Source organism: Typha latifolia, chromosome 15, assembly GCF_019914945.1.
Source record: "Typha latifolia isolate L0001 chromosome 15, TyphaL0001v2, whole genome shotgun sequence".
In the NCBI taxonomy this organism is placed as follows: domain Eukaryota; kingdom Viridiplantae; phylum Streptophyta; class Magnoliopsida; order Poales; family Typhaceae; genus Typha; species Typha latifolia.
In genome coordinates, this window is record NC_133100.1 from 8,064,767 (window position 1) to 8,082,094 (window position 17,328).

The window sequence follows — 17,328 nt, forward strand, 5'->3', positions numbered from 1 at the left end:
CTCCCCAAGGCCCTAATATTATGGAATCGGATGAATCTTCTAGAATGTTCGTGGAAGAAACTAATCCAACGTATTAAACCGAAAAAAAAAAACTTATCTTTTCTAATGAAAGAAAACCCTAATCTCGAGCCGGCCTTCTCGTCGTCTTCTTTGCCATGCAAAAGCTAAAACACTCGAGCTTAAACCCTCCGACGTTTGACTTTTCTACTTGTTTGTTCTACGTAAACGGAAGAAAGCCACATGACAGTTCGTCATTGGCTCTGCAAGCTTCTTCGACTCGATGATAACTTGGAACCGGCTGAAGATGACCCTGCCGACGAGGAGCTTGCGATTCCTGACGACCTGGTCGAGACCCTAGACTTGTTTCCGCCGTCGGTGATCACCCACCACGATGATCTTCTAGGGTTTCTTCCCAACACTGAGAGGGTTCACGATAATGAATATTCCTCAAGTGCTTCAGAAGAAACGATCGCAATCAATTCTGTTCCTACCATGAATGTCACGATGAGACGCAGACGAGGACCCCGGTCCCGGTCGCGGATCGTAAAGCCCTCCGGCGCGGAGGCAGGCAGCGGAATGCACTCAGGGAGGACGATGTGGTCTATGAAGCTTCCAGTAATGGACGAACATAGCCTTCAGATTGTTGAACCTCGCCCTGAGATCATCGTAGATAGCTCTCAGACTGCGAAAACTAACCGCCGGGCCGGAGGACGTAAGTGTATGCATTGCTCTACGACGGATACGCCGCAGTGGAGAGGAGGGCCTGAAGGGCCCGGAACCCTTTGCAATGCATGTGGAATAAGATACAAGAGCAACCGTCTCCTGCCGGAATACCGACCAACGACGAGCCCTGATTTCAAGCAAAACAAACACTCAAACCGGCATAAGTATATTATTGATATGAGGGAAAGAACTGCTCAGCAATAGTAGGACGATTAAGTGTTCTATCAATGGATGTACATAGCAAAATTAGAGCAGAGAATTATGGGCATATATTGTTTATATAGGAAAAACTAGAGTAGGAAAGAAAGATTGTGGATACATAGAAGCATGTACATAAGTGCCTAAATTGTGTCGCTTTATTAAAGTTTTGGTTGACAACACAAATGGCTATGCTAGAACACTACGGTAATTCGACAATTCAATCTCATTCACCGATAGACATGCCTCAAGCTTATCCACTTGAATAGATAAAAGCAAAAGATGACACCTTATCGATTTTATCTATTTTCTTCTAGATATCTAAAAAAAATATTTGTTAGAATAACTAAGGGTTTGAACTCATTGCTTGTGTTTTATCTAAAATTTGAGTAAATAAAAAGAAAGTAAAACTTCATCAAAATTGCTTCGTTTTTTTTCTTTCTTACTTTCATACTGACTTTACTTTAAAGTTTATTTCATCTTGTGAAAAAGTTGAAGCGTTGCACGGGCTTACTAAAATATTGAAAGACGTTTATTTGGTCACACCTTTTACTTCCTTTTTTGTTTTTTTGGTTTAACTCTAGAAACAAATGTATTATTTTAATACAAGTTACAATGAAAAGCTAAAACTGCATATGATGATATTTACACATATTGAAGCTCAACACTTTATAGTTTAAGCACATGAGGGCATACCATGAAATCATTAACACAAGCATTTTATGCACAGCCTGAGATTTAGACAGCTACTGTTTCTCGCAACAGGACCCCACTGAAAGCCTAAGTAGTGCAGTTAGAACTCAGGCTTCAGAAAGTTCAACCTTGTCTCCAACTCTAAATCGCATATTATCAGCATTTAGATCTGACGAATGCAGCTGTTTTCGTTTTTTAACCAGATGGACTGCTGTTTCTCGATCAACTCGTGCCTCCTCATAGTCAGGCTACAAGTACAACCACAGAAAGAACACAACCAAAATAAGTTTGATAATCCACACAAAGAATTCAACACAGATCAAGAAGTATGTTAGCTATGGTTACCGTCATTGCAAGAGCCTTGTCAAAACTTTCAATGGATGAATCAGGCTCTCCAAAGTTCAATTGTGCTCTACCAAGCGTGAGCCAGGCCTAAGAACAGATATTTGCTTACATTGTTATAAAGTCATCTACTATATTTAAGGCTGATTCAGTTCTGATGGAAGAAAATCATCAAGAAACAAAATGTATAATATCAGTTGCTTGGGAAATACAAGTTAAAATTTCAAGTTTTACATCGTTATAAAGTCTACTATATTTAAGGCTGATTCAGTTCTGATGGAAGAAAATCATCAAGAAACAAAATGTATAATATCAGTTGCTTGGGAAATACAAGTTAAAATTTCAAGTTTCAGCACATGCAATTTAACCCTTTGCAGAAACGAAAGCAAAAGGAGAAACTTCAATTTAGATAATTTTGCAGTTACCTGATATTTGGAATAGACTAATAACTCAATCTGACACACTACATATTGATTCAACTTTTACAATAACAAAACAAATAAGTCAATTTTACCAGACAAATATCTGGATATATAAACACACAAGTTTTATGAAATCAGACAACTAAATTTGAGCATCTAATTAGTAATGCATTTCATTGTTAATTATACCACATTCAGAACATGAAATCTTAATTATACTCACATAAAACAGCCAGAAACAATAAAAGAGAACAAGTACTGGTACAATACATTATTTTTCTCTGTATGAAGATTAAAAAAAAAAGAGCTAATGAGAATATTAAACTCTTTCAAGAAAACAACCCACTAATACAGCAAACTAACTAAGATATCAATGAACATTTTGGACTCAACTCACTAACATCCTACCTTGACTTCTTTAGATTGTGCAACAAGCTGCTGAGACTTTTCCAAATCTACAATCACTTGCTCAATTAATCCTAACAAGACAGGATATGCAATTCAAGGGTATCGTTTATTGAGTACTACCATCAGAAACTCCCTGTTGATATTATTTTAATAGTTTGTTGTATCTGATGAACTCTTGTTCTTCTTAATTTTCAAAATACAACATGTGGTCAAATAGAAAAAATGCCTAACAATTTGACAATCTCACTTTAGGACAGGAAAGAGTCATTCATGACACAACTATCATAAATGCTCTAAATTGCAGTCAATGTACTTGCATATGCTTATGCAATCTCTTATCCACATCATGTAGGGCCTAGCCATACTTCCTATTAGAAGGGCTGCAGAAAGGGTCTCCACGACCTATTATGTCAGTAGGTAATCAGGTTAGATGTTGAACATAGATGACCACTTGTCCAAACTGAGATAATAAGCACAGGGTATATAATGTAGTTTTATTATGAGTTTTCATCATAATAACCGGAGTATTTTGAAACTTTAATGTAACCATTGCCAAGTAACGTGCTAAATGAGGAAAGGAAGAGAAGAAGAAAAACAATGTGGAACATGCTGAGCATGAAGTAAAAAGAAAAAAGAAAAAAAAGAACTCCTTTAGTTGATTTAATCCAACAAACCTCAGGCCACGAGGGTTCCAATTGTGTAGCTCCTGCACAGAAAACAAGCAATGCCAATTTTATAGTTGAAGAGTAAAACAACTTTGGTTCATACATTCTCTTTTTCAAGCATTCTATTTGTTAAAGAGTTTAAGTGTAAGGAAACTAGCTCTTCTGTGGCCTATTAAGTTTGAATAGGAAGACAAGAATTGCATACTTATGAGAAGGAAAATAATCAATTCATACTCTTGCCTGGTGCTTACAATGGTAAATTCATATCACACCTATTCGTCATTGCTGTCTTTTTACTACTAGCACGAATAGGCTTCTTAAGTGCTCACACTCTTTAATCACTGCAGTTGCACTCAATAGAGGTGGGAGCGCTCATGTGCAAGGTCAAGAGTTCAATCACTAGTCTTCTCCTCCTTCTAGAGAATTAGGTAGTGTGGTTAGAAAATGTATGACCATGTGCCATTGGGGAGGTTAGGCCATTTCCAATCCATTAAAGCCTGTGTGCTCCAATAAAGAAAAGGAAAAATAAATAAATGCTCACAATCCCTGGTGCTTGTCTCTTGCCACCTTAGTTTTATAGCATGATAACTAATGACCAGAATTGACATTGGAAAGATTCTTCCAGGTTCACATAAGAAATACAAACATGTTAAGACATAAGAAACATATGGCATGGCATTATCAATTTACCCGAACAGGAGAACTGAAATGGGAAGGCATCAGGAAAAGTTAATTGGGTATTAAGTTCATTGGACCCAAGATCTGCCCTGCTTCCTCTTATATATATACATATATGCTGATTTATGAGGAAATAAACGTGAAGTTGAAAGAGGCCGTACGAGTTGCAGATTTTAAGGCCTTCCATGCATCGCCTAGCTCAAGAAAAACTTGTGCCTTTTGTTCATGAAGTTTTGCACTGTCGGGCATCAGGTTAAGGGCAGCCTCCCACTTCCCAAGAGCTTCACGGTACCTTCCCTCCTATAACAACAACAACAACCATCACCATGCATTTAGTCCCAATTTTGAATTGAGCATCAAGAAGTGCCAATATCCAAGTGTGAAATGCCGTCAACACTTCATGGTTTTGTCATGTCTTTCCGTAAAACTGTTTTATTTTTCTCACTTACATTTTCTTTAGAATTCATTCTTTACTAACTGATATCCATCAGTGGGAGGAACATTTTCCTTTTCAATTTAGGGCCATATATATATATATATATATATATATATATATATAGAACTTTCACTAAATACCCTCTCTTTCCTAGAGACCAATGATCATACGTGCATTCCACCTTACAATCAATTTAAGGAATTTGAACGAAGGAAGAGGTTTTGTCCAACCTTTAACAGATGGAAACTAAGACGCAATTCCAAACAAGCAAAGAGCAAAGACAAAGAAACAAACTCTAATATTTCGTTTCTTCTAATTCTATCTACCAATTTTCCAGTTTAGCTTTTCCAGCACCTCCAAGCTTCCTAATTCGTCTCACTTCTCGTGATTCCATTAGATTGCACATAGTAACGGATATACGATTCCTTACCTCGGCGAGCTGATTCCCTTGGGTTCGGAAAGATTCGAAGAGCTGCTTCAGATCGCGATCTCGAGGATCGATCTCTCCGGCCATCTCCGTGCCCTTGCGGTTGAACTCATCCAATACTCCCACCTCATCTTCTTCTTCTCCTCTATCGAACGGGAGGTTAGTGTTCGGAGAGATGGATTCCTGCCTATTTCTCTTCTTCCCGACCTCCCCCTTCGCCGAGTTCTTCTTCTTCCACACCAGCTTCATGGCTTCTCTCCCGGAGCAAGCCTTCGCAAGTGCTCTCTTAGCCTCTTAGGACTATATTTTGATCTGTCACGTGCGATGCGCGTGAGATATTTGCATATGGGAGACAAAATCTAGCCGCTCGTGTTTTATTTATATACGGTGTTGGTGTTGGTGTTGGTGTTGGTGTTCCAATTCCAAGTATTTTCAGGGTGTGTTTTGATAATAAAATTCAAAACTGATGTTTGAATATTCATAATAACTTTTAATATTTATAATTTATGCAAGAAAACCCCCGAATAAACCACAATAGTCGACCTCGGATCCCCACGCGTTACTCACGTGCACCACCACCATTATAAACCCTACTTCCCGTAATGGCGGGAATCCTCCAATTTCTCTCTCTCTCTCTCTCTCTCTCTCTCTCTCTCCCTCCATTCTCCAGTCTCCAATACGATCAGGACAATGAGCTCGACTGGGAAGAGACGCGGCGCTCCACCGCCGGCGACAGCCAAATCCTCAACAAAGCGATTCCAACCCAGCGCTCAGAATCCACCGCCGCCGCCGCAAATCGGGGGACCGGAGGAGGAGATGATGGACGAAGACGTGTTCTTGGAGGAAACCCTAATTAAGTACGAGGAGGACGAGGAGGCCCTCCTCCTCCTCCGCGACGAGGCCCTCGCTTCCCGTCTCTCCAAGTGGAAGCGACCCGCTCTCTCCCAATCCTACCTCTCCTCCTCACAAAGCATCGGTCTGATCCAATTCCTTCTCCCTTCGTCTCGATCTCAGTTCTTAATCTTCAAAAAATGATTTTGCCCTTATTTTGTTTGTCTCTTGCAGTTTTCCAGCAGTTGGAGATCGATTATGTGATTGGAGAAAGCCATAAGGAGCTGATCCCTAACTCATCTGGTCCAGCTGCGATTCTTAGGATTTTTGGTGTTACTAAAGAGGGTTAGATTCTATGATTGTTTTTTTAGAAAAATTGAAATTATTTGTTGGACAATGTTTGCTGATTCAAGGAGCCTTTTGGTTTTGACTCTGGATAGGGCACAGTGTCTGCTGCCATGTGCACGGTTTCGAGCCATATTTCTACATCAGCTGTCCTGCAGGAATGGGGGTTGATGATATCTCACGTTTCCAGCAAATCCTAGAGGTGGTTATCATGATTTTCGCCTTTTCTACACTGAAAGTGGGTTTTTTTTTCCCGAAGAGTTTCATTTAAATTTTTCTGCCTGTTGACAGGGGAGGATGAGGGAGTCAAATAGGAACAGTAATGTGCAAAGGTTTATAAAGAGGATTGAATTAATGCAGAAGAAGAGCATTATGTATTATCAACAGCACCAGTCCCAGTCTTTCCTTAAGATAGTAGTTGCCCTGCCAACAATGGTTGCTAGCTGTCGTGGTAAGTAGAAATTGTAGAGAATGAAATCCGTGTTCTTTTTCTTAAACAGATTTTTTTTTTTCAACTGAATGAGTTGTGTGAAATAATGCATAGGACTTCTTTAAGGTCAATAAATTATCTTCAGCTCATTCCTTTTGCTTTCTTTCTTTTTTATGTCTTTCATATTAAAATCAGTAGCATACGGATGATATCTAAATCGGCATTTGCACATGGTTACGTAACATCCTTTCCTGTAATTTTTCCTCTCATTTCAAGGTGTTACCTTTATTAACATTTGTAGCACTTTGTTAGGCATCTTGGAGAGGGGCATAATGATTGAAGGCCTTGGTTCAAAAAGTTTCCTTACATATGAAAGCAATATACTTTTTGCACTTCGTTTCATGATTGACTGTAACATTGTTGGAGGCAACTGGATTGAAGCTCCTGTTGGGAAGTACAAGAAGACAAATAGGACTATATCTTATTGCCAACTGGAGTTGGACTGCTTGTATTCTGAATTGGTCAGTCATGCACCAGAAGGAGAGTATTCTAAGATGGCTCCATTTCGCATACTAAGTTTTGATATTGAGTGTGCTGGTCGTAAAGGGCTCTTTCCTGAACCAACTCATGATCCTGTTATTCAGGTTGATTTCATTACCTTTGCAGGTTAAAATTAAATTACCTGAAGTCTTTTTTTTTTCTTCTTTTCCAAAATTCTTGTATGAGAGTAATTGTTTATGATTTTCTTTTCTTAAATTTGAATAGATAGCCAACTTAGTTACTCTTCAAGGTGATGATCGGCCTTTTGTACGCAATGTGATGACTCTCAAATCATGCTCTCCAATAGTTGGAGTTGATGTGATGTCATTCGACACAGAAAAAGATGTTTTACTCGCTTGGAGAGTAAGTATCCATTGAACTTTTTCGTTTAGCTTTCATGGAATTTGAATCTATGTATGATTCTGTTATAGCTTTTACATGCATTAGAATTTGTAATGCTTATGGAGTATGCTCATTGAGTCTTAAGCTTTGTCAAATATTTGTGCATTAAATCTTTCTTTTCTTGGATCATTTTCTGGCACCATGCTGAGCCCCTTTTCAAGTTTTATTTCTTAAGTAGTTATTATCTTGTTATGTCTATGTTGTTGTGTGTGAATAATATACTTCATATTTCTATTATGTATTAGTCTCATGGTTATCATCTCCAATCTGATCATTCAATTTTGTCGTAACTATTGTTTAACATGGGGTAAATTGCAGGATTTCATCCGAGAGATTGACCCAGACATTATAATTGGGTATAATATCTGCAAATTTGACCTGCCATATCTTATTGAGGTACTAACACTCTTGTCAAGTATAAGCTTTCGCATTTGCAAGAAGTTAAGCAGGTCTATGTTTAGTGAGTTCTCTGATTGTCTTACAGAGAGCGGAAGTCCTCAAGATAGCAGATTTTCCAATTCTAGGTCGCATCAGAAATAGTCGTGTTCGTGTCCGTGATACTACTTTCAATTCAAGGTAACACTTTTGCATTATTGAAGCTGAAGGCATTCAAGATGACATGGTGCTGGTTATACTTACTATCTCTGCCACTTTGTTATACCCAATACAAAGGGTCTGAATCCAAAAGCTCATTCATGCCATGTGTTTCATTATATTTGGACAAAATGCCTGTTTCAGATGTCATCTATAGGGAACCAATCATTGATTGTTTTCCACTATCCTACTTGATTCTACCTTCAAAGGCTATTGTTGAGAGTGGTTATATGTTGACTTCATGGTTAGCATTATTGTTCCTTCGATTGTAAAACTGGTAACATGTCTACTTGGAAATTGCAATTACTTGCAAGCTTGAACTTATGAGTTCCCAAGAAATTTGCACATAAGATTTGGCATCCTTCAACCTTAAATTGGTCTAATGTCATTTCTCTAAGATTATGACATAATCAAACTATCATTCTGCTACATCAATCATGTAATTAGAAGCCCTAGGTTCTCTCCAGGTGGGATGCTTATAGTGACAATAGTTTGATTCATGTAGGCAATATGGTGTTCGTGAAAGCAAAGAAGTAACTGTAGAGGGAAGAGTGCAGTTTGATTTACTTCAGGTTCTTATCTAATGACAGTGTCAATTATTTATGTTAAGTGGTAAACAATTACATTACCTTTTTTCAACTCTATTTAGCCTGGTATTTTATGTACCAAATGTAACAGGCAATGCAACGGGATTATAAGCTCAGTTCATATTCTCTGAATTCTGTATCAGCACATTTTCTCGCAGAGCAAGTGAGCTTCCATCATTTCTTGCTATGGTTTTATATACTCTTTTGTAATGGAATATTGTTTTTCTGATGTTTGTTCTTTAAGAGCAGAAAGAGGATGTTCACCATTCAATAATATCTGATCTTCAAAATGGTAACTCAGAGACAAGAAGGCGACTGGCTGTCTATTGCTTGAAGGTACTTAATTATTTTTGTGCAGTTTTACATAATCTCATTTAATTTCTTTTCTGCGGTTGATGTCAGTTATTTCTCGTAATATTGCATGAAAATCTTTATTCTCTACATGTTTTTGCTATTTTTCTTATTTAGGTCCTCATTGCAAATAGAAGTTGTTTTGTTCCAGTAGTTTCTCAGATACAACATGGTGCATATCATATCAGAGGTGCTTTCTGAAAATGCAGATAGCAATTAATTGCCCAGTGTACCACCATTTTGATGTAAAAGAAGCTATTATGCTGTATTGAGTAGGTTCGCCATTATGTTGAATATTATGTGCAATTATGTGAACATAGTGTTTGAAGAATAAAACAAAATACTGTGCTGTTTGCAAAATAAACAGTGTACTTCCAAGAGATCTTTGCAGCCCTTCCATGTTTCAGCTTGTTGGAGCAACATGTGTTGGGATGGGCAGCATGCCATGGCATATTGAAACAGGAATCCTTGGTTTTAAGGCCTTCCTAGCACTTTCTTGATGTCTAACTGATGACATGTTAACTCCAATAAATGTTTTCAGATTAATTAGGCATAATTTTCACCTAAGCTTAATCATACAAGGCGATAGTTTATGAAGTGTTGAGTACTCATCAACATGACATTGATTATTTGTTCTGTTATAAGTAAACAGTTAAGGTTAGTTTTATCAGTAAATCTTATATCTTTAGTTTGCATTTTTGGTATGATTTAAGGTGTAATAGATGCTTCAGAGCATGAACAATTTGATTACTACTATATTTGTAGATAGTTCCAGTCATCATCTTTCTATAAGATTTTTATCCTTTGCAATATGTAGTGATATAATAATCCTATATTCATTAGTACTCCCTCTGGTGTGCCTGTGTCAATCCTGGTATAACTTATTTCTGTTGTAAATCCAGGATGCCTATCTTCCACAACGTCTCTTAGACAAATTAATGTATATTTACAATTATGTGGAGATGGCAAGAGTCACTGGTGTCCCTATCTCATTTCTGCTTTCAAGAGGGCAGAGCATAAAGGTGACACTCATTTTGCTTCTGTCACATTTGTTGAATGGACAATTCTTCAGCTTACATATACTCCCCTCTCCAGGTCCTCTCTCAACTCCTCAGGAAGGCAAAGCAGAGGAACCTTGTTATACCAAACATAAAAGGCCATGGATCTGGACAAGAAACCTTTGAGGGTGCAACTGTAAGTCGATAAACCTGCACTATACTTTTCTGCTCCTCATGTTGCTTCATACATCAGAATATGGATTAGTTGGCATTTTGTACTCTGTTTCTGCCAACTGTTTAACTTTGGTGGATTTTATAACGTATAACAATTTCTCTTAAGCAAAAGAAATGTATATCTCTTCATATTGCTTTTGGATAGGTTTGATACAAACTATAGAAAATGCTAGATCTTATGAACTGTTGATGATTTTTGAGTTTTAACTTGTTTGTCTTGGTAAATTAAAGGTGTCCATACTGCCAAATTGAAGTTATGGCTGGGAATTTAAGTTCCATGAAAGTGTTATTTCATGTGGGATTCTGCTAATTATTACAGGTTACAGAATATGGTAGCAAGCCATGGTGCTTTCTTTAGCTTATATTAGCCTGAGACTGAATCTTAAATCTAGGTATAATACACTATTATTGCTAGATATAGCACAATGACCTCAACAAGGGAGGAGAAAGTACTCAAAGAAGGTGTTGTAAATTCTTTGAAGTGGACATATGTCACAGGTTTCTATGTTTGTTCCTATCTGTATACAGAAGCATATTATTAACAGTAACTGTGCCAGTTTATGCAAATGAGAGATCTCAGAAGACTTGCTACTTCTAGGGTAAAGCAATTGGAATCAAGTATTGTGTGGAAGTCATGAGCGAAGAAGCCTAGCAAGATCGTAAGACCTGAAATTTGGGTCAAGAAAGCTAAAGCCCATGAAACTCTGATCTTTATTGGTTTGAGTGAGGATCCTTTGCTACAAATTATTGTGATTTACTTATATATTATTATATATGTTTTGCTGGTTGGGTTTATACATGTTGTGACTGGCAATATGATCAAGACTGCCATTTGAATGATACTTTTGTTGTTCTAAAGTTGGAAAAGGATCAGAAAGGTTCTAATAGACACAGTGCAATCTGCTTATTTTCCTTTGCAGGTTTTGGAGGCGAAAGCTGGATTTTATGAGAAGCCTATTGCCACTTTGGACTTTGCTTCTTTATATCCTTCCATCATGATGGCGTACAACCTATGTTACTGTACTTTGGTAAAGAATTCATTTTCAGATGACATTGTTCACCTAGAATATGCTACAGTGCAAACTTAGCTATCAGTCTCTTTGGTTGTTTACATGAATATTGGCTCTCATTTGCCTCCTACTTTGTAAAGGTGCCACCAGAGGATGCTCGCAGATTCAATTTGCCTGCAGAAAGTATCAATAAGACTCCATCTGGTGAAATATTTGTGAAATCAGAACTACAGAAGGTAAAATCTAAATACTTCCTCACTCAGATCACTTGGCTTCTTATGAATACTTTTGGCTTCATATTGGGAGTGCTCTTCAATGAAAATAATGTATCAACTTTCCAATCAGGGTATACTTCCAGAAATCCTTGAAGAACTATTGGCTGCTCGTAGGAGGGCAAAAGCAGATTTGAAAGTACTGCAGCATTTTTAAATTTCGGAAGACAATAGTTAGCAATGATATTTATGTTGGGTTATGCTGAATGCAACCCTTTTTTAGTTCTTGATTCTAGTTGACAAGTTGATATCATTGCTGATTTCTAATATGAGGCCTGTACTGATTACAATGTATTTTAGGAAGCAAAAGATCCATTCGAAAAGGCCGTTCTTGATGGTCGCCAGCTGGCCTTAAAAGTATTTCTCCTTGTCGTTTGATGCGTATACTTTTCTCAAGATGATATATGCACGTGATTGAGTATTTCCTTGCCAGCTTGGGTTGTGAGCTTTGTGCAATATCTTCTGTTTCTGTAGATAAGCGCCAACTCTGTATATGGTTTCACTGGAGCAACCGTTGGTCAATTACCTTGTTTAGAGATATCTTCTAGTGTAACAAGTTATGGTAAACTCTTCTTCCTTTTATCCGTGTAGAGAACTAATTTTTAAATTTAGACACTAGTGCAGTGATTTATTACTTTATTTCAAGAAATGTTTAGGACTTTGATGATGCAGCACATTCTTTTTTCTCCAAGTATGGTGTAAAATTCTTGCTTTCATTTCATTGAAGGTCGACAGATGATTGAACATACAAAGAAGCTGGTGGAAGATAAATTCACAACCATTGGGGGCTATGATCATAATGCTGAGGTAAATATTATTATCACTCTTGTATTTTTTGTATATCAGTATGAACGATTTCATTTCTATAACTTACAAGCAAAGTGGAAATTAATTACAAATAGGAGTTACCAATTTTCAGATTGTCGTATATTTGCATAGTGAAATGTTGTGCTAGAGCACAAGGAGTTTTAGACTCATGGCTAAATTAATATTATGAGGTGCTGGTAAAGAAACATGGTTCTGTACATCTATCATGACTGTAATTGATTAAATTCCCAAACTTGATGCCAGGACTGTAAAGTTATCATTGCTGTTATGATGAACAGAGGGAGTGTTTCCTATGTCAAGAAAATTGGTTCTGTACTACCAAGATTTTTACTTAATAAGTGTCTAGTCTCAATCTGAATTTCCAATAAGCATATTCTACATGTACATGTTATATACCAATGCATGGTTGATTCTGTCCAAAGAGAAACCTTATTTCCAAGATTAGTTGTTTCTGAAAATTATAACTTCCATTTTTTACTAGGTGGTTTATGGAGACACCGACTCTGTGATGGTGCAATTTGGTGTTACAGCTGTGGAGGATGCAATGAAGTTAGGAAGAGAAGCTGCAGAGTACATTAGCGGAACATTTACAAAGGTACATATGGAAGTGCAAGTTATCGTATTTGAGTGCTTACTGTTGCAACTGTATATTTCTTATCTAGCTTAATTTATTTTTACTTCTACATTAGCGAATCTGAAGATTCAAACCTTTTCTTTTCAAATTATTTATCTGGTTGGTTAATTGTGGAAGAATATCTTTTGTTTCTGAAGCCAATCAAACTGGAGTTTGAGAAGGTCTATTATCCATACCTATTAATCAGCAAGAAGAGATACGCTGGGCTATATTGGACAAATTCTGTTAAGTTTGACAAAATGGACACTAAAGGTAAGAATTAAACTGTATTCTTGTAGGATAGCATCCTATTTTTTTCTTTAGGTATGTTATAATGTGATAATGATTAACAGGCATTGAGACAGTCAGGAGAGACAATTGTTTGCTGGTGAAGAACCTGGTTAATGAATGCCTTCATAAAATATTAATCGATCAAGATGTTCCTGGTGCAGTTCAGTATGTCAAGAATACCATTTCTGATCTTCTGATGAACCGCATGGATCTGTCCCTTTTAGTAATAACAAAGGTAAGAAGATCTCTTACTATGAAGTTCTTTTATTCTGGAGAAAGTCCTGCCATGCTATATTAACTAGTGAATGGCATCTAGTACATATTCAACAATAACTGTTGGATTTATTCTAAAGTTGAAATTATTCTGCTGATCTCACAGGGTTTAACAAAAACAGGAGACGATTATGCAGTAAAGGCTGCGCATGTTGAACTTGCTGAACGGATGCGAAAAGTATGAATATGTTTTCTTTACCTTTTGTCACTGGTTTATCATATATTTATTGATTTTGAATTTGATTACTGTAGAGAACATGAGCATATTCTTTTGCTTGGTTGAGAGCAACGACTGAAGTTATGAAAGTTTAGTATCACAAGACTTCCATATATGAACAGCACCAGTTAATTACAAAAGTTGCATTAGTAGTATACTCATGTTTGAGATGCAGAAACCCTAGGAGAAATATGTGAACCATAAGGCTAGAAGGTAGCATTGGGGCCCTGCATCTCTCATTACTGTTGGTGCTCCTTAACTAGTTTGACCTAGCATAAATGGAGAACAAGGATGTTACCACAAAACATGTGTCCTTAAGTATCTTTTTTCTATTAGCTCTCGGTGAAGCTTACTTCTCTTTCTAGGAAGCTTATTAGAGGTGTAAGAAACTGAGGCCGCAGATAGCATCTCCAGAAAGAACAATCAGATGAAAGCAGATAAAGATGTTCATCATCCAGGAAATTTTCCTTAAGATTTTGTTAGGATATATTTATGTTGAAAGCTGGTGCGACAGCCAGCAAGGACCCATGTCTCCATTTCTTCATATACAAATAAATCTTATTGGAAGTACCTTGTAATAATTGGTATTATCATTGGGGTGGATAGATATAGTGGGACCTCCTTGTCACAGAGATGAAAGTGAATGTTTAAGTTCTCTTCTGAAAAATCTTCAATTTGGAAATTGTCATGCAAGGAAGCATGTTAGATGCAAATAGTCGTGCACATGGATCCTCTCAAAGTCAATAATGAGCTTCTTTCTTTCTTTCTTTCTTCTGTTTATCCATTTGATATCAAGATGGTTAGCCAACAATTCTGGCACTAACATAGGTATTGTTGGACAGCGAGATGCTGCTACTGCACCCAATGTTGGAGATCGTGTTCCCTATGTCATAATTAAAGCTGCAAAAGGGGCCAAGGTAATTCATTTCATCTTCATTTCCCAAGAATACCATTTAACATATGCTATTGATGCTTTTGCTTTATACATGCAGGCTTATGAGAAGTCAGAAGATCCAATATATGTGCTGGAGAATAACATTCCAATAGATCCTCAATATTATCTTGAAAATCAAATCAGCAAGGTCCGTGCAATATTCATTACTAAAATTATATTGTTTATTCTTTTTCCTTCTCAATAAACTGTATGTTGTCAATACTGCAGCCATTATTGAGAATATTTGAGCCAATTCTGAAGAATGCAAGTAGAGAGCTTCTTCATGGAAGTCACACAAGAGCAGTCTCTATTTCAACTCCTTCTAACAGTGGGATAATGAAGTTTGCTAAGAAACAACTTAGCTGCCTCGGATGCAAAGCAGTTATCAGGTAAGATCCTTCGGTAGTAGGACATAAACTGTGGTAAGTAGGAGAGTTTATTTAGTATCTTAATGTGTTTCAGTTCCTTCTAGTTGACTGCATAGCAATCTCAGTATACATCTTGATAGCAAACAAAGACATCGGATGAAAATTTGAGAGTTCTATGATGCTAAGTTTACAGTAGGATCTTTCTAATTCCTATGGTTATTACTTCCCTTTCTTAAAAGTAGCACTGCAACTTCTGCTAAATTCACTTTTTCAGCCCTCTATTAATTACTTTATATGGTGATTGATAGAACATGTTGTTTGGACTTTATCATTCTGCTCTTATTTTTGCTGTCAGTAATGGAGATCAAACTCTTTGCTCACATTGCAAAGGAAGAGAAGCCGAGTTATATTGCAAAACAGTAGCAAATGGTAATATCAGTTATTCTTTTATAATGAAATATCATTTTAATCTTTCTTTTAACAAGTTGCTTTTGAAAACTGTTTTGCATAATACTGACAGTATTATATCTGCAAATTTAGAGAAGTTCTCCATTTATATTATACTTTCTGTTTTCCATACTTGTGTTTTTCTAGTCAATTCTCATGGTTATTTGTTTGTTGGCTACTTTAAAGTTTCCGAGTTGGAGACTCTCTTTGGAAGGCTGTGGACACAATGCCAAGAATGCCAAGGTTCTCTTCACCAGGATGTTCTGTGCACAAGGTTCAACATTTTATTTCTTTCACTCATCTCTCTTTCTTATTGCGAGACTTCAATTTTATGAATAATTAACGAATGTTTATTTTATTTTAGTCGGGACTGCCCCATTTTTTACCGGCGGAAGAAAGCGCAGAAGGATATGGCTGATGCAAAACTGCAACTTGATCGGTGGAACTTTTGAGCCTCTTACAGGAGAATGTTAGCATTGCTACGCCTGATCCACCAAAAGGAAATTAATTGTGGTATGAGGTGCAGAAGCCACATTAGTTTGGTCTGCTGTTTGGTCACTGTTTGCTTTACAGCATCAGTGAAAACTGCTTCTTGATCAGCAACAGGAGCGCAACATCAGAATCTTTTCAGAATATAGCCGCTGCAACTCATGTTCCATGCCAAACCACAAGATTGTGCTGGATTCTTAGATGATCTATTCCTCAAGAGGCAGATGGATAAATAGATCACAGAATGATTCTTCACAAGGTGTAATCATCAACATCAGGTTTCCTCCTTGATAGTTATGCTGATGGTGCCGATTACAGCACCGATACTCAGGATTAGAAGCTTTCAAATTTGTAAGTCTATCCATCTGTGACTGTGGGAGGTCCATGGTGTATCATAGTACTTTTTAACAATAGAACGTGTATATGCTAGTTGTTCTCTAGTAGCATTGTGCTGTTCGATTTATGTATAATCTACATTAGGGAGCCATTGTCCAAATCTAATCGTGCAAGCTGCAGCCAGTTATATGGGCATATTTAATATCAACAAGAGCTCATTTTGTGACAGTAAACTTTCTGAGTGATAAGGAATCAGGGAAATTATATTTATTTTACCTCCTGTGGTTGCATATCTCTGTAGTTTTATTTATGTCATTTTATTCTTTCAAAAAGAAATTATTATTTTTCTTATTATATTTGACCAATTTGTAAGTCAAATATGAAGATATTTATTAGAGATAAAATTATAGGTAATTGAATAAGCTTTCTATTGTATCTGAAATAATATAATCAAAATTTAGATGATAAAAATATTATTAAAAATATATTCATATTTAATATCTATAATTTATTTAATTGTCTATAACTTTATCTTAAATTCGACTTAAACATAATTAAAAGAATAAGAATTTTAATTTAACTATAATCATAAGAAGGTAAAGTTGTACAAATAAAATTATAAGAGGTAAAATAAATTTAGATCTAGCCACAGGTAGAGTAAAATATAGTTTAGTTTCCTCTTAAATAGATGAGTATGTATTCATCTATAATAGTATCAATAAATCTAGTAAGTTGCAAATAGGTCAGCACCAACATATTTATTAGAAAATAGGAGACAAATTAAACTCAAGGTGACCTTTTTATTTCAAAACTTGTGACTCTTAGCATACCATATTACCATGGCTCCTGACAAAATAAAACTTCAGAACTGTTACAACTTAGGCTTTTTTAAACTCACACTTTTAAACTAGTATAGAGTATAGACTTTCACTATGCTCATTTAACT

The 17,328-nt window shown here is 36.6% G+C and overlaps 3 protein-coding genes across 4 annotated transcripts; 2 read left to right on the forward strand and 1 right to left on the reverse strand.

Moving 5' to 3' along the window:
* Positions 1-18: 18 nt before the first annotated feature.
* Positions 19-5,346, reverse strand: LOC140801946 (uncharacterized). Of its 2 annotated transcripts, XR_012111556.1 has the most exons (6): positions 4,996-5,278; positions 4,291-4,429; positions 3,461-3,492; positions 1,960-2,046; positions 1,618-1,862; positions 19-850 (listed from the first exon to the last, which is right to left on the reverse strand). XR_012111556.1 is itself a non-coding variant. In XM_073157343.1 (5 exons), the coding sequence occupies exons 1-5, from the start codon at positions 5,239-5,241 to the stop codon at positions 1,722-1,724; spliced, it is 645 nt and encodes a 214-aa protein (XP_073013444.1). In that variant the 5' UTR covers positions 5,242-5,346; the 3' UTR covers positions 1,453-1,721. The 2 variants fall into 2 exon arrangements, 1 of the variants encoding a protein (XP_073013444.1); XM_073157343.1 differs by lacking the exon at positions 19-850 and having other exon boundaries at positions 1,453-1,862; positions 4,996-5,346.
* LOC140802199 (GATA transcription factor 7-like) lies at positions 241-927 on the forward strand. The gene has a single exon (XM_073157642.1). The coding sequence runs from the start codon at positions 241-243 to the stop codon at positions 925-927; it is 687 nt and encodes a 228-aa protein (XP_073013743.1).
* Positions 5,347-5,620: 274 nt separating the features above from the next.
* LOC140801945 (DNA polymerase delta catalytic subunit) lies at positions 5,621-16,615 on the forward strand. The gene is made up of 29 exons (XM_073157342.1): positions 5,621-5,968; positions 6,058-6,168; positions 6,264-6,370; positions 6,460-6,619; positions 6,911-7,242; positions 7,364-7,501; positions 7,859-7,936; positions 8,025-8,116; positions 8,640-8,706; positions 8,813-8,884; positions 8,971-9,057; positions 9,975-10,094; positions 10,168-10,266; positions 11,225-11,332; positions 11,455-11,550; positions 11,660-11,725; positions 11,887-11,943; positions 12,061-12,148; positions 12,314-12,393; positions 12,896-13,009; positions 13,186-13,300; positions 13,381-13,553; positions 13,698-13,769; positions 14,651-14,725; positions 14,801-14,890; positions 14,971-15,131; positions 15,466-15,539; positions 15,744-15,831; positions 15,922-16,615. Exons 1-29 carry the CDS (start codon positions 5,683-5,685, stop codon positions 16,007-16,009), a joined length of 3,294 nt encoding a protein of 1,097 aa, XP_073013443.1. The 5' UTR covers positions 5,621-5,682; the 3' UTR covers positions 16,010-16,615.
* The last annotated feature ends 713 nt before the right edge of the window (positions 16,616-17,328 follow it).

Bases quoted from the DNA above. Each gene is read 5' to 3' on its own strand.
- LOC140802199 (XM_073157642.1), top strand. From the start codon at position 241: ATGACAGTTCGTCATTGGCTCTGCAAGCTTCTTCGACTCGATGATAAC.
- LOC140801946 (XM_073157343.1), bottom strand. From the start codon at position 5,241: ATGAAGCTGGTGTGGAAGAAGAAGAACTCGGCGAAGGGGGAGGTCGGG. The intron at 4,430-4,995 runs GTAAGGAATCGT...TTGTTGTTATAG, and splicing joins AAGGGAATCAGCTCGCCGAG to GAGGGAAGGTACCGTGAAGC. The intron at 1,863-1,959 runs GTAACCATAGCT...TTGTACTTGTAG, and splicing joins ACAAGGCTCTTGCAATGACG to CCTGACTATGAGGAGGCACG.
- LOC140801945 (XM_073157342.1), top strand. From the start codon at position 5,683: ATGAGCTCGACTGGGAAGAGACGCGGCGCTCCACCGCCGGCGACAGCC. The intron at 10,095-10,167 runs GTGACACTCATT...TCCCCTCTCCAG, and splicing joins CAAGAGGGCAGAGCATAAAG to GTCCTCTCTCAACTCCTCAG. The intron at 13,554-13,697 runs GTAAGAAGATCT...CTGATCTCACAG, and splicing joins CCCTTTTAGTAATAACAAAG to GGTTTAACAAAAACAGGAGA.